The sequence below is a fragment of the Copidosoma floridanum genome, unplaced genomic scaffold (assembly GCF_036245765.1).
Source record: "Copidosoma floridanum isolate Cflo_tuat_1 unplaced genomic scaffold, Cflo_Japanese_pri ptg000020l, whole genome shotgun sequence".
NCBI lineage: Eukaryota > Metazoa > Arthropoda > Insecta > Hymenoptera > Encyrtidae > Copidosoma > Copidosoma floridanum.
In genome coordinates this window covers 3,224,794-3,240,868 of record NW_028321897.1, presented here as the reverse complement: position 1 = coordinate 3,240,868, position 16,075 = coordinate 3,224,794, and the positions used below count along the sequence as shown (strand labels likewise).

At 31.6% G+C, this 16,075-nt stretch overlaps 3 protein-coding genes across 4 annotated transcripts; 2 read left to right on the top strand and 1 right to left on the bottom strand.

Annotated features, from left to right (window-relative positions):
* Positions 1-268: 268 nt before the first annotated feature.
* Positions 269-11,090, bottom strand: LOC106643945 (cyclin-dependent kinase 2). Its single transcript, XM_014359278.2, has 7 exons — positions 10,933-11,090; positions 10,579-10,825; positions 10,325-10,469; positions 6,286-6,481; positions 2,603-2,875; positions 890-1,093; positions 269-787 (listed from the first exon to the last, which is right to left on the bottom strand). Exons 3-7 carry the CDS (start codon positions 10,441-10,443, stop codon positions 677-679), a joined length of 903 nt encoding a protein of 300 aa, XP_014214764.2. The 5' UTR covers positions 10,444-10,469; positions 10,579-10,825; positions 10,933-11,090; the 3' UTR covers positions 269-676.
* Positions 10,137-12,373, top strand: Rpp20 (ribonuclease P protein subunit p20). 2 transcript variants are annotated; one of them, XM_089593649.1, is made up of 4 exons: positions 10,137-10,153; positions 11,625-11,808; positions 12,019-12,187; positions 12,261-12,373. In XM_089593649.1, the coding sequence occupies exons 2-4, from the start codon at positions 11,626-11,628 to the stop codon at positions 12,371-12,373; spliced, it is 465 nt and encodes a 154-aa protein (XP_089449775.1). In that variant the 5' UTR covers positions 10,137-10,153; position 11,625. The 2 variants fall into 2 exon arrangements, with proteins under 2 accessions (XP_089449775.1, XP_014214769.2); XM_014359283.2 differs by lacking the exon at positions 10,137-10,153 and having other exon boundaries at positions 10,869-11,808.
* Positions 12,374-12,396: 23 nt separating this feature from the next.
* On the top strand, positions 12,397-13,175 carry LOC106643949 (transmembrane protein 203). The gene has a single exon (XM_014359284.2). The coding sequence runs from the start codon at positions 12,397-12,399 to the stop codon at positions 12,808-12,810; it is 414 nt and encodes a 137-aa protein (XP_014214770.1). The 3' UTR covers positions 12,811-13,175.
* Positions 13,176-16,075: the final 2,900 nt, after the last annotated feature.

The following is a 16,075-nucleotide window of genomic DNA, read 5'->3' as shown; positions in this document are numbered from 1 at the left end:
TGCATGTACATATATGTATATGAAAAAAAAGAAAACTACTTTCGACACATGCTGTAAATATTTTTAATTTGTTAAAGATTTATCAGCTTTGCAAACTTATCGCACAGTCTCACCTTATGCTTGCATTTAAAAAATAATCACTACCTACACATCAACACCTCGGTCAAAAAAGCGCGCTAACTCACGTTCAATTGCGCTTACTTCGACCGAGACGTCGATACACGTGCGGAAAAATGAGTATAATTTTCAAATTATAACGATTAATGTGTTCAAGTTTTTTGCAAATGTTTATTTATAGTTAAATATATTCTTGCAATTACATACTGTTTTGGAAAAAAATTGTACAAATTTCCAGAAACCTGTTCAAATAAATATTTCATTTCTAGTACAGAAATATAATTACAGGCACACTGGTTTTTTATTTATTTATTTTAAAAATATAAATAAATAACGTTGAACTCCATAGTCTTTTAATCACTGAAATCTTGTACAAAGATCAGTCCAAAAATTTTGTCAAAAAAGTTTACGGATGACGTAAAGAAAACGTTGTCCATGCAGATCAACCTCGAAATTGTACAAAGCCTGCATATCTCTGTCATAGCCTTTATTAATTAGATTTGGTAAATTTTTACACTTCACTTTGTCTGTTTTTCGTGCTGAACGTTGGGTGTATATCTCAGTCTTTCTTCAGTAGCGGTGGAGCAACTAACGTCACACCCGCAAAGTAAGGGTGAGTTAATGCTTCTTTTGCCGTGATTCTTACTAGTGGATTGTACGTCAGTAATTTCTGTAAAAAAGCAAAATTATTGTCTACAATGTAATCAACAGAAACACGATACTTTTGTCTCGAGCTGTTAATAAATGATTAATAAAAATACATTAAACTAACCATTAACAAATCTTTGGCTTGGTCATCAAATATTGGTACGATCTCCTCTAAATCACATGCTTGCCAGCGAGGAAATATTGATTTATAATCTTCAAGTTGAGTAACTCCAGGCCAACTTGTTTCATCTGGTGTACCTAAAGTACGGAATATCCTAAAAAGCTGGTCTATTTCTGAATCACCGGGAAATAAAGCTCGTTTTGTTGCCTACAATAAAAATATGTCCATATTAGTATTAGGGCAAAATTAAGAGTTAACGGAAAATTTAATAGTGTAAATTTTCTACGTTATTAAATATTCCCTTATTTAACTTTCAACCATCTGAATGACGATGAACCCAGTATAATATAATAAGCTAAGGTAAAGTAGCCTCGTATGGCACAATTTGAGATTGGGATCCGAACAACGGTCAGGAATGTCAGGATGGGGGTACGGCAAAGCATATAGGCTAGCCTCCTGTCAAAGCTTACGAAAACAGCCACCTTGTGTAAATTTACATGAGCTATTGGCGCTGTCGGCGTTGTTCGGATCCCAGTAGGTTAAAAAACAATTACCTTACAGTTGCTGTAAGCTAAAATGTTTTTCATCCTAAATTTACAAACTTAATAGTAGTCTCATTATGGTGCAAACAAATACTAAAATATATCATTGCTCAATACTGTTATAATAGAACTACTTCGTCTTTCACTTGAAGGGTTACGTTAATATTGTCATATACAGTTTGCAGTTACTAATAGGCAGCATTTATTTTTGATGTTAATAACACATTGTATAAGTTTACTGAAACATTTTTGGAAACGTTGAAAAAGTTTTTTTGAGCGGTGTGCTTTATCGGGGTACACGTTGATACAATACGAATAAACTAATTAGAAAAAAAATGTTAGTATTAATTTTAACAACTATTTAAATATTTTTTTTTTTACAACAGTACAAGTACAAAGTATTGTATCATTTATAACTAAATTGAACCTAAATAGTTTATAGGTTATAATTTCGAGACTCCAGTCAAAAGCCAGTCAATGAAGTAGTATCTAATTAAACATTTTTTAATTCAAACAGTTCTAAAATATTGTTCATTAAATAAATTTACCACACAACAGCATAGATCATAATATTCCTAAGAACACCTTCTAGGAATTATTTCGCAAACTTATATGTAACCTAAAAATATTTGCAGCCGATAATCACCTACACATTTCAGATAAGCAATCAAAAGTATGTCTACGTTTTAATTGATTTTGTTTATTAAGGCTGTGTTATACGTATTTTGAATCCGTTCGAAATCTCACAAGTTTCATTTGCGTTGGTTTTCTATTTTATTTAAATTATTTAAAAATATTTTTTTGGATCTATGCGGTATGCAAAATAAATAAATAACCTAGTCTACCATCTTTTGGACTTGATACATGTGTATATTATACAAAAAAAAAAAAACTATTTTCTTCACAATTTGCTGTAAATACTTAGATTCGCCAGAATTGCAAACTCGTCGCACAGTTTTGTCTTGTTTTACCTTATGTTTGCTTACATTTGATTCTGATTAAAATCATTCAACAAAGAAAAAACCTTACTGCAGCTTACCTTTAATGATAAGCTAGGATTTAGGATGAGTTTCCACACTCACAATATAGTCAGTATGTTGCTTATGACTAATATTTCATGCTTATATCAATAATACATATTTTTATAAAGTTTTGATAAAAAAAAAGGACTAACCATTTCTGCAAAAATGCACCCAATACTCCAAATATCAACAGAAGCAGAATACATTTTTGTGCCTAAAAGAATTTCTGGTGGTCTGTACCATAGAGTGACAACTTCGTGAGAGAATGTCCGTACAGGAATTCCAAAAGATCTGGCCAGTCCAAAATCTGCTAATTTTAAATAACCTTTATGATCAATCAGGATATTCGGAGGTTTGAGATCTCTGTGCAATACACGATGAACATGACAAAACGCTATTGCTTTCAATAACTGCCACAGGTAACTCTGGAAAAAATATTTTTTTAAGTATGACACTAAATTTACCGTAAATGGTTTTCATCGCCTTCACACCATCCGATTGTACGTAATTTACTTTATGTATTACTAATAATATCACTCTGCGAACAAACACCGTCCGGTACTTCATTCACGATCCATATACTAGTAAATTAAATGCGATGCGAGTTATATTAACTCGAATTTTAAAACTCAGCACTTAAAATGTGAGAGGTTATGTTATACGACTAGATAAGAAATAGCTACTCGAATTTGTAGATCACGGATGAAGTTCCGGGTGCTTCATGTTTTTTACGGTAAGGTAAATGTCCACATTATTACCACAAATTTTATCATACTTGTTTCTTTAATTTTTTTTTTCTCAATAGTAAGCTTTAATGGTAGAAATTTTGGTTTTTGTTGGTGAGCTAGAAATTTACCATTATCATTCTAATTTTTAAATATGGTTCTTAATTGTTAAATTACTTTGGTTTATAAATAGAATATAAGACCAAAATGAACATAATTATATAACAAAGTACCTTTTGTTTCAGAGTTATGTTCCTATTTATGAAACTTTAAAAAAAATATAAGTATAATATTTTAAGACAAAGTTTTTACACTTGCATAACACAATTTTATTCAACAGAAATAATTATAAAGTTTACCTATGTACAGTTCAAAAGATAGTTTATGTTTGACTTTGTCCCTACTTGTGGAATTATCTTTAAAACTAATCATTTATTGTATGTATAATGAAACTTTTCTTGTTAATTCATAAAGATAAATAAAATATACAACTATCACAACTTTTTTATCGAGTAAGTTCCATAACAAATACATGAATTTTCATATTCCATGAATAGGGACATTTACCTAATCCGTTATTTCTGAAATTTTGTTATTTTAGTCATATTCCCACTTGAATACCTTTATTGTAGCCTAAAATAAAAACTCGTGTTATGAAACCAAAATAACAATTAATTAACAAGTGCCGTTCGATTATTTTGATTCCCAAATTAAATAATATGGAATTCATAAATATTGAAAAAAATGTTTACAATTAACCACTTAATATTTTTGGTCTAAAAAAATTGAATTTCAATCAGGATTTGTCAAGTAGTGAGAAATATTGTATAATCTGAGCTTTAAAAAAATGATTTGAAATTTATTTTTACTATGACTACATGTTCATTTTTAAGTTTCAGGATTGATTAGCTAAAGAAATTTTTGTTTTAGGCTACGAAGAAATGATTTAAGAAGTGAGAGGTAAGAAAAATTCAGCTTGGAAAATAACGTGCTCTCTTAAATGAGCGATTACTTAAAAAAAATTATACATTTAAATCTCAAATAAATTTGTAAGAAATAAAATTTAAAATTAGTCAAACCGGAGAAACACCTTTAATTTAATGTAATTGTTGGTCTACATATATTTCTGCTAACTGACAGTTTTGCTAAAGTACTTAATGTTTACGACATTCCTGCGAGAAACTCTGACCGGAAAAAATATGAAGGAGAAAGACGTTATTTATTCAAATTTCTAGAAATTTTGTTACAAAAAAAAGTGTTAAATCAGCTTTTTCGGGTATCTAATCTTTCTAATTTATTACACTAATACAAAAAAGTGACTAGGGGTAAACGCACCATCTACCGTACACCCGTAAATTCACTTTATTTTGTTACCATGATTGTAAGACAATTTGATACTAAATATTGACTCAGTAAATTTTCAACTGTTATTTAGGATCTCAAGAGAGCACTGAAATTTTTTTGAGGTGTAAGAGCTTGTTAAAATGATTTTATAATAAAAATATGAAATAAAAGTCGTGTTCCTATTTCCGTACTGCCGTTCTCATTACCGGACCCCATCTACCGTACGCGTTCCTATTACCGGACCCCATTCACCGTTTGACGACAGATTTGATTATAACCTCACATTTTTGTTTACAACTGCATATCGATCTCAGTGCCTGCTACATAAATCACGATGAAAATGTCAAAAGCAAAGAAAGATGGAAAATTGAAAATTAAGGAAAAAACGCCAAGTCAATTATGCAATTCAAAAAGATAGCAGACAGAAGAAGCAAAAAAGAAAAACAATTACAGAGAGAGAAACTAAGATTAGAAAAAAAAAATAAAAAATTACGAAAGCAAGAAGAGAAGTTAAAAGCCATTGTAAAGAGAAAAAAAGTCTGTTGAGGAAGATTTAATGGACGAGACAGAAGTTATTAATTTACAAAAGCAGATTGGAGAACTTCAAGAGAAACAATTAAAATTAAACCAAAAAAGAAACAAAGATCCATCATGAGTAATTTTTGTAGTGCAAGTTATTCTTGAATATTCATAACATCGTAAGTTGATTACTATTATAGTCTTAAGCTTTTTTACTGATTTTTGTCAGTCTAATTAAAATATTTAAAAGCAATAATATCTCATGATATGAAACAGAAATCTTTTTAATGAATAAATTTTTTTTCAATAAATGCAAATAAGTTATTTCATATAAACAAGCAGTAATTAAACTTAGATTAGTTTCAGCTTAACGACAATTAAATCTATTAATACTAAATAAAACATCACTTGGCAAAAATTATTCAAGAATAACTTGCATTACAAAAATTACTCATGATGGATCTTTGTTTCTTTTTTGGTTTAATTTTAATTGTTTCTCTTGAAGTTCTCCAATCTGCTTTTGTAAATTAATAACTTCTGTCTCGTCCATTAAATCTTCCTCAACAGACTTTTTTTCTCTTTACAATGGCTTTTAACTTCTCTTTTTGCTTTCGTAATTTTTTATTTTTTTTTTCTAATCTTAGTTTCTCTCTCTGTAATTGTTTTTCTTTTTTGATTTTTCTGTCTGCTATCTTTTTAAATTGCATAATTGACTTGGCGTTTTTTCCTTAATTTTCAATTTTCCATCTTTCTTTGCTTTTGACATTTTCATCGTGATTTATGTAGCAGGCACTGAGATCGATATGCAGTTGTAAACAAAAATGTGAGGTTATAATCAAATCTGTCGTCAAACGGTAAATGGGGTCCGGTAATAGGAACGCGTACGGTAGATGGGGTCCGGTAATGAGAACGGCAGTACGGAAATAGGAACACGACTTTTATTTCATATTTTTATTATAAAATCATTTTAACAAGCTCTTACACCTCAAAAAAATTTCAGTGCTCTCTTGAGATCCTAAATAACAGTTGAAAATTTACTGAGTCAATATTTAGTATCAAATTGTCTTACAATCATGGTAACAAAATAAAGTGAATTTACGGGTGTACGGTAGATGGTGCGTTTACCCCTATTCCTAAAGGCTATGAAAAAAAACTTCGTTTGCGATTATAAATACAAAATGTATGATAAATTTATGGAATAACAAGAATGGTTGTATAGGTTGTAACGGTTTAAAAAAACAACTGACTTTTACTAATTCAAGATTCAGTCCGAATTTCACAGAATCCAGCAGCTTTTTGAGATCCTGCTGTAAGAATTCGAAAACCAAGTACAAGTGATTATCTCCTTGAACGACATCGAACAGCTGTATTATATTTGGATGTGCTAGTTCTTTCAGCAATGAAATTTCTCGAATCGCTGTGGGTGGTACGCCTTCGCTCTCGCTGTTGTAACAAATCAGATTTTTTTGCTTTTATTACAATATAAACACAATAAAAATATTGTTTTTCTCACTGTAAAAATAATAAGAATGGTAATTTATTTATTAGATGATTACGTGTGTACGAACGCACGTTAAGTTAGTCAGTACAATATATGTTTACTAAGGTAGTCAATAAAAGTAAGCTTGATACGATTTTTTAATGAAAGAATATATGCGGTTTCGCAAAAGCCTCTTTCCTGAGTGTTTAGCTCCATTCCAATATCTCTACGAAGCTGATTGAAACACCATTTTCAAGTAGAACCCTAAAAAATATTGGTCTAGACGATCCACGTGGTTTTCAATGGTAGGAAAAAAACTATGGCAGAAAAAAAAGCTTGAGTGATAATAAAAATAATTCAAATTTTAAGGTAAAAATTAAAAAAAAAAACCAGTAATTCAAATAAGTAAGGGGTTACAAAATTTAAGAGACTTAACCCTTAAATCAAACTTTGGGGCCTAGCCCCGTGAAAAATCGAGTCACAAGATCTCGCTCGAACTTTTCACACGCGATATTATTTTCCTCTGTAACCTTTTTTAAATAAAAGTACTTGTTGGTTTAGTCTGGAAATGAATTTATTTTTAGCAAAACGTAGACTTAATCATTAAGTTCCCATCTCTACTTATGTATTCCAAGACTGTTTAACATTTTAGGTTTTTTCAATTTAAAAATATTTTCATCATCTACGATAAGTTTTTTCTATATTGAGTGTTTGTTGTGAATAAAAACAATTTATTTGCTTACAGCTTTAGAATGTCAATAAAATGCCGAAAAGATAACCACATAAATATGTTTTATTCACATTCAAACAGTACTTTGAATAACTTAAAGAACTTCAGATAACTGTTGAAGCCTGGTTTAGATAACTGTTGCTTACACTGAGTCAGGTACACGTATAGGGGAGACCGGGGAATGACAAGCTTACTAGGTAACTCTAGCACCTCAGTTTCTCCCGAATGATAAAATATTTTCAATTCAAACCTTGTAAATAACAATTCCTAATGCGATTACTTTTTCCTTCTCCAAGTAAAACACTAAACAATGCAGCGTAAGTTTAATGAAAAACATGTAAAATTTTATCTCATAGAGTGCCTGCTCTCGCATTTTTAATCGCACACACTCGATACAATCGAACCTGTTTTAAACTAACTAATTATGTCTATTTTGTAGATTAAACCTTCAACACGCTTTTTTTAAATTTGCTCTAGGAGGCATGAAAAAAAAGTTATTTAAAAAATAATAACATGTTCTATATGGGGAATGACCGGCACCTTAGGGCGGGGCGCTACTAGCACAGGAGTTCTCTATATTATCGGTGATCTCCGACCGTAAACAGATTTCCTAACCTGATCCAGACATGTAAACATTGTGATATACAGTGATACACCGTGATACACAAAGTGATTTAGTTTTTAAGATGTTTATTGTTTAAGCAAGTTTTACAAATGGTGCGTCACAAAAAAAAAGTAACCGAGGGAACGGGGATGAGAACTAAGTTACAACTTCAATGTAATTTAAAATATTTGTAATATGTATACATGTATACATGCTCTCGTCATTTTTTTATTTCAATTTTATGAGTACTCAATAAAAAAAAGAACTTCTTTTTCAAAATTCATTTTACGAGTGACCCTAACAAATCATCGTGATTCATCAGGCTAGTGGTACCCCACCCCCTGCTAGAAGTACCTCACTACGGGGCACCGCTAGCAGTTTTCAGAGGTTTGGTTTGTGACGTTCTTAAACAAAAAGTTTTATTATTTTTATATAATTTGCTTGTGTTGTGATAACTACATTCTCTTTTCTTTACAAATCGATTTTTTTGGTTAATCTTACTTTAAAATTAAAGCTGTAATTAGCTGTTGAAGAAAAGGAGTCCGTCATTCCCCGGTATCCCCTATATGTAAGTGTTTTTGATAAACACCGTGATACTTTAAAGTTTATACGTACGCATGAGTCCAACAAAGAATTTTTTAATTTCTCGATGATGACACTACTCTAAAATTGTATAATACATAGCGTATATTCAACTACACATTATCTATAAGCAGACTGGCAAAGAATGGTAACTGACAAAGTTTACTTTTGGTTATTTTTTTGGGAATAACTGGAGATACGGCATTGATTATTGCAATACTAGAAAATCTATAAAAAAAGAAGTCAAGAAGTATTATTGAGCTGCATTTTGTCTATAAATGATGTAAGACTACAGAAATGTGCGATGTAGAAACAAGATTAAGTTTTCATTTATATGTTATATCCTTACATCATACTAGAAGTTTAAATTCTTTTAGAAATATTTATTGATCACTAAAAATTAATTAAACCATACTTAAAAAAAAATGTGATACCTACTTAGAGCTTATTTTACAAGTACATCATTTGTATATGTGTATTAATAATTGTACTGAAGCCTGTACCTATAATAGACGTCCGCGAAAATTTGATACCTTTTGTACTTGTCACGGGTATCGTGAAAACACCTTTTCCTATCTTAAAAAAACGATGGGTCACGTGACGAAGCCTGTTTATTCGTCGCGTGATTGGCTGAGACTGATTAAGCGCGGGTAGATTTGAAAATGAGATTTTGAAAAATTAGTGAAAACAGTAGTGAATACAGAAAATAAATGTTTCATTAAATTTAGGGTGTTGGCGAGCGGAGCGCCCAGGGGGCACAGCCCCCTAGTTCTAAGAAAAAGCCACTGGTAAGGGCCGCGCAGTTCAAATTTGGTGGTTGGGTCTATTAAAAAAGCGCCTTAAACCAAATAACCTAGTGCGTCTTCTTGCGAAGTTGATTTCAACAATAATTAATAATAAAATCCAGCGAGTTTGCTATTAATTTTATAAATAAACACAGCAATAAATAATAACAAAAAAATCCTTAACGACGTAACACAGCGAGCTTATTTGCCACTTTAAATAATAATAAAAAAAGTTCTTACTACATACCTAATACAAGTACTTATTAAGCTAAAAACCACAATAACCCAGTAAACTTTTATGCATGGGCTCTGAAAAATAAATCGCATCAATTTACGATCTTTTGTTATTAATTATTGCTTTGTAAATAAATAAGTCAGCAAGTAATTCCACTGCATTATCTGGTGTAAGGCTATTTTTTTTCATTAATTGTTATTAATGAATAAAGTTGCCAACATAAGTGCCCTGAGTTATATAGCTAGAGACCATCATTTTATTAATTATTGCGTTATTAACAATTAAAAAAATCTGGTAACAGGTGATATTGATAATTAAGAAAATATTTACAGGGTTATTTAGTTAAAGACGCTTTTTTTTACAGATACAACACAACCACCTCCGAATTTAAATTGCGCGCGCTAAACTAGTTCCTTTTTTCTAACACCATCAGACTACTTGTTCCATAATACGTGCCCCAAGCGCTCCGAGCAACCCAAGAGTCATTGAGGTGTATATCTATATTTACAGTATTGGCCATAAATACAGATATACACCTCAACGACTCTTGGGTCGCTCGGAGCGGGCGAAGGCCTCGGAGCACTTGAATCGAACAAGAGTCTATTATAGGTACGTCCCACTTGGAAATAAAAAGAAGCGTTTTCACGCTCGGCTTTTAAAAATGTCGTGTGTGTGAACATCCACGATCCACGGGCTTCCGTACGTAAATACCAATATATATATACCTGTAGCCATATAACGATGTAGTTGGTAAAATATACATTAAATCATTGATTAGTTTGGCAAAACTTGTGATGTGACAATAACAAGTGTAAATAATGTAGTAAGTAGATAAAGAAATGAATGAAAACTAAAGGGTGGTCCACTCACGTATCCAGACGAATTTTTTTGAGAGCGACGACCTTTCCCGTAAATTTGTCCTTGGCCTTGTAGACGACTCCATACGTACCCTGACCGATCTTCTCCAGTTTAAAATAATTGTCCATCATCCTGGTCAACTATTTTCAGCTCAAACCTGATTAATCCGGGATATGCACGTGGAAAAACACACACACACACTTATTAATGAAGGCCCTACTCTGCGAGGAAGACAAACTATGTAAACACTGCATGTAAGTACTTACCTCAAGCGAGAGAAAAGAAAATCAGAGCTGCCGTGGATGGCTAAGGTGTATCGTGGTGGTATTACTACTTTCTGTGCTACCTTATCAGATTTAGGAACGAGCTGATTGGCTTTGCTGACTCGCAGATGATTAGTACAGGTGACATCACGTTTAAAAAAATAAACTCAATTTAGGCACTATAGTCAGCATTACTCGACAAGTCGCGTCAGGTCACGTCTCCCGCACGTCGGCTGCACAAGCTGATTCGCTGTAAAATGTACATATAGGTATAGAACAACACGTACTGCAATGGTTTACGTTCCCGCTCTTTTCCATCTTCCCGATTGGTCGTGGAAACTACTCGTATCCCTGTACCTAAAAGGTAAACAATTTTGCTGGAGTCGGAAAGTGATTCGTAGACGCTGTAGTTCGTGGTTAAAGTATGATCCTATTGCGTGACTTTGAACGTTAATTCCTACGATTGGCCGATTAATGAAATATTAAAACCTTGTACCTACACCTCAGGGCCGTTGTGCTGCCTAGCCATGAAAAAAGGCGCAACGTAACTCATTTTTATTACTATATAAAAAAGGAAAAGAAAATTTTTTAAGATCGTATGTGCATATATCTAATCATACTGCCTGTATTAGTGTACTACCAAAAAAAATAGGATTCAGAATGTGATAAAAAAAGAGCGGTTCGATGTTTGCTTCTTCCCGCGCGCAAGACATAGTTTCCCGCGATAAATATAATATACGAAAGCAAACATTTTTCGCTTTGAAATGAATTCTAGTCCTGGTGATTCGAGAGAATGCGCCTCACAAATAATTAAAGTCCCTAAAACTTGTCAACTTTTGAGCTCCCAAACAATTTTATTTTGCTGTAACTTATGGAGACTGTTCAACCGGACTTTAAGCCCAAAGTTTGAGCTCAATATGACAGGAAGGCAGGTTCTCGAGGATACAGCCCTGCCTTGAGAGATTCTGACGTATATTTATGTCTGGAAGTCTAAAAAATATAGTAACTCTCCAATTCGAAACATATCTCACTTTCACTCTCACGACCAGAATGGAGGACGACAACAGAACGGAGACTGGGTTGGAGCAGAAAAGTGCAAAAACAACAAATGATGAGAAAAGAAAGGCCAAGAGGAAAACTGTTGACGATTCACATGTTGTGAGGAAGAGAGTACCCGACAAGGTTTCCCAAAGAAATAAGGATGTTTACGTCAACAACAATACTGATTTCAAGGTGTGTGGTCAATCATAAGCTTTGCACATAACCTACTGCTGTGTGACTTTTAACTATATATTTCCAATGTTTTTCCACATTATGTCTCAGTAAAAAATACACGTAAACTGGCTTGTGTGTCGTAGTTTTTGTATTCTTTACGTGCAGTTAAAGGGTGAAACTTTCAACATTACAATGTTGGTTGACATATTTTTTCATTCCATCTTTCAGGCTTTGCTGAAGAAGTGTGAAAAAGTTCTTGCTTCCGAGGCCAAAGAAGTTATATTGCATGGACTAGGAGGAGCTATTAATAAGACGTGCAACTTGGCTCTGAAACTTCAAAGAATTCATCATGGCACGCTTCAGTTGTATGTAAAAACTTCGAGTGTTGCTTTAACAGGTAAAAGTGCCAGATCATAATTTTTTGTGGTAGTGGCAACTTATAAATCTACAGATTTCATCTCTTATTTTAGATGATCTCGAGCCAAAAACTGATGATGCTGACTATGAAGTAAACAACAGATGTAACTCAGCCATACACATTCGAGTATTCCGAACAGCTCTTATTGGAGCTCTTAGGTTTTAAATGCGAATTTCAATACAATAAAAATGATCTTTTCCCTGTCTGAGTTAGTCAGCTGGCTGGGACTGACGTTATTTGAAATATGGATCAATTTGATGTCTTACTTCATCTTTATAGTTTTACTGGCATTGAAGTTAGATCAGTTTACTTTTAAAGATAACAACGATTGGTGGATAGTCTTTTCTCCTCTGTTTGTCGCTGATGCTTTGAACTCTTACTTTTGTGTCATTGTTTTTATAAGACAGTACATGGAAGGAATGGTGAAAAGTGGTGTAATGCGAGGCTTGTGGAGTTTGATATCACTGCTGTTACTGTTTATTTTTAAGTATCTTCTTTGTAGAAAATTGACTGGACAGAGTGCTCTTGAGTACTCTGAAGTACTCAGTCCAGTTTTCATTCTTCTACAGTTGATTGCTATAAGGGCATGCCAACTTCATTGACCCCGTCTCAGAGCTGAGACTGATGAATGTGCAAGCTGCACACTTCCAAGCCAACCAGTTGTTACTTACATGGACACTGAATTCATTTCAATTTAACGTGTTGAAGTGATAACTAAATGAACTGCATCCAGAGTTGAAAAATGTGTTGGTTAAATCTATACATGTATGAATGTCAAGACAATTTATGTCATAAAATTCTACAGTCTCTGTTTTGAAATATATATGATGTGATTCAGCATAGCTAATTATTAACTAACTCCTTTTTTTGTATGATTTTTAGTGTGAATACATGTACATAGTCAAATGTCAAGAATCTAATGGGTACACACGAGGATACTATGTAACATATGATATTTTGTAAATAAATTTTTATAAGAACCAAGCACCGAGTATTTAAGTATTCTTTAACACTAGGTAAAAAAAAACGCATGTATTTACTAAAATGTTTTCAGAAATCTTGGTTTTATTTTTGCGAAAAAAAATATTTTAGTTTTGCAAATCAAATTTTTAAATGTATGTCTTTCAAGTACAAATAACTGTATTAATTAAACTGCTAAACTATTATGCATGTGAAAATTATCATAAGGTTTTATATACTACTTATACGAGTAAGTATTGATGTGTATTAATTATTCATGCTATGATTGTAATGAATAACTTTTTTAAACACAACTGTGTTTTTCTTACATTGAGTAGTGAACCTTTAAATAGCATGTAACGATTAACTGACTCCTGACTGTTTCATCATACTATTGTTGCATTTCGCCCAGATTGTTTGAAGCTTAATAAATTTTAGCATTGTATTCTTAAATTTATTGCATTATGTGCCATATTGTTCTTAATACCGTACAAAATCACTAGTGAAAAAGTACTGTTAAAAAAAACTATTCTCTTTCCGAAAAATATGTCAAAGTTCGTAATAATAATTTTTTTAAACTTACAAAAGTGGTAAAAGGCAGAAAAAATAAAAAATACTTTTAGCATTTATTTTTAATTTTTCAACATTAACTGTATACGGAGCTTAGCCTCGTTGGAGATGAGCTAAGGTGATGAAACCTTGTTATCATTTTTTATTTATTTATTTTTTTTTTCAACCAAAGTGAAATATGTAAGAAAAGGAAGAAAAAAAACATTTTTTTTTTACTTCACAGAAAAAATACGTCAAGATGTATGTCTTATAACGGCCAGGATAACAGGTTTTTATCGACGTGCCCAAGTGAAAATTATTTCAACGAATGAAAAATAATAACTGAAAATAAGTATGATAAGACTCTAGATTTGAGACAAGTAATAAAATTTAATAAGTAATTTTATTTTTTATCATCAGTTATTATTTTATTTTTTTTTTTTTTTCGTAATAAATGTAAAAGAAATTTACCTTTTTTTTACCTTTGTCTTTGACGTTATCCAGCAAGTCTTTGAATTTTCAAGATATAGCCAAAAAACTGATTTTTGGAACCTGCAAAATATTTCTTTGACTATAAAAGCATGAAAATACCTTTTTTTTAAGATTTAAATGAGTAATTAAAAGTTTTTTTTTTTCAATCTAAATTTTTTCTTGACCTAAAAAGTTCACTTAAAAAGTTACCTGCAAAAACCAACATTAATTTAGAGTTCTGCAATCTTAGGACTAGTATGTGACTTTTTTCCCTTCGAAAAAATTTTGTGGATTTAAAACTAGTGGACTGTGGTATGAAAATGAAGCTACAATTCAAATTTGAACCCAACCGCACGTAAACTTTTCGAGATAGCCGATTTACACGTGTTCATAAGTGGATGTTACACTTTTTGCTCTGGGTTCTTTCTTACAGATGTTACATTTCTGCACAGCAATCATGCCTACTTAGGTAGTAGAAAGTTAATTTTTTTTCGTTATTTGATGCACCCTCGCTAAAAAAAAATCCTTGGTGTACATCCAACTCGGTCCCTTGGGCGTACCTACGAAATCCTTGGATTCAGATGTCCGTATCTAAGAATATTATTTACACAAATAACTCGTCAACAAGTTAGTTTATGTAAAACGTCATTAAAATATTAAATTTTACCTGGTACGTAACTGAAATTTTAATAACGCAATTGATTTCTTAAAATTAAATATTTGAATTATTCAATGAATGTATAGTTCAGCGTTACTCGAATACCAACTTACACTCGACTCTAGAGTGAAAAATTGTGTAAAAAAATTGCTTTATAATATTGTAAATATTATAAATATTAAAGAAAGTGTTTTGGTTTCGGATTTTTTTTTTTTTTAATATTTAGAGCCATTCATATTAAATTATAAATGTTTCATTTTTTGTATTAAGGAAAAAAAAATTTTTTATGGGGTGCAGCTAAATTGAAATGTATGACATATAACATTTTTTTTCTTTACTTTCCACAACTTTTTAAATAAAAAAAATTATCCAAAAAATTTTTAATTTAACATGTATTCATTTATTCGAGTCATACCTTTTAATTTCAAATGAACGTCGGTTTTTAAAATTTCAAAAAATATTTTGCGGTCGAATTCAAAGGTTAGTTTCGCACGAACTAAATAAATAAATAAATAAATAATTATTCTGCCTAACAACCTTATGGTTGATAATCTTGGGTTGGAAAATGATTAATTTATTTCGACTACCTCGCACATTATATTTAAAAACCAAAACCATTATTTTTCAATCAATAATCCATTATTTTTTTATTTAATTCAAAAATTATTTTTTGAATTATTTTTTTTACATTTTTATTCTTATTGAATACCTGAAGATCTAAAATTTTATGTAAATCTTTATAGTGCTAATTAATAATAATTTTATATTATCGTGTTGTAAAAAAATTTTTTAATCATTTATAATAAAAAATTTTTTTTTTTGAGTATCAATTTCCACAATAGTTTATTATTTTCACCCCGATATTTCCGCCTCTACAAATACTAATCCTTGTGCCATTCAACTCTTTTACTACACGTTTTAAGTTATATATCTGTTACTTTCAACATGAAAAAACACAGAGTGTTATGCGATGGGGGGGCTGCGGGGGAGAAAGTGGGAGACCACTCTAAATGTGGTGGGGGCAAATTCGTGGGGGGCAGGATTCTAAATTAGAGAATGTACTTTTTATTGGGGCAAAAATAATTTCATGTGATTTTGGCTCACGGCTTAATTTTGCCATTAGAACTACGTAACAAAGCAAGATATATGCATTATCAAATATGCTTACGTACACAAATTTATTATGGTGAACATCCCTTCGTGTGATTTGTTAGAAAATAATGTTGATG

Excerpts from the sequence above, each read along its gene's own strand:
- LOC106643945 (XM_014359278.2), bottom strand. The coding sequence starts at position 10,443 with ATGATGGACAATTATTTTAAACTGGAGAAGATCGGTCAGGGTACGTAT. Across the intron at positions 6,482-10,324 it reads AAAAAAATTCGTCTGGATAC|CGAGAGCGAAGGCGTACCAC; the intron begins GTGAGTGGACCA and ends TTGTTACAACAG. Across the intron at positions 788-889 it reads AAGCCAAAGATTTGTTAATG|AAATTACTGACGTACAATCC; the intron begins GTTAGTTTAATG and ends GCTTTTTTACAG.
- Rpp20 (XM_014359283.2), top strand. The coding sequence starts at position 11,554 with ATGTCTGGAAGTCTAAAAAATATAGTAACTCTCCAATTCGAAACATAT. Across the intron at positions 11,809-12,018 it reads ACAACAATACTGATTTCAAG|GCTTTGCTGAAGAAGTGTGA; the intron begins GTGTGTGGTCAA and ends TCCATCTTTCAG. Across the intron at positions 12,188-12,260 it reads TTCGAGTGTTGCTTTAACAG|ATGATCTCGAGCCAAAAACT; the intron begins GTAAAAGTGCCA and ends CTCTTATTTTAG.
- LOC106643949 (XM_014359284.2), top strand. The coding sequence starts at position 12,397 with ATGATCTTTTCCCTGTCTGAGTTAGTCAGCTGGCTGGGACTGACGTTA.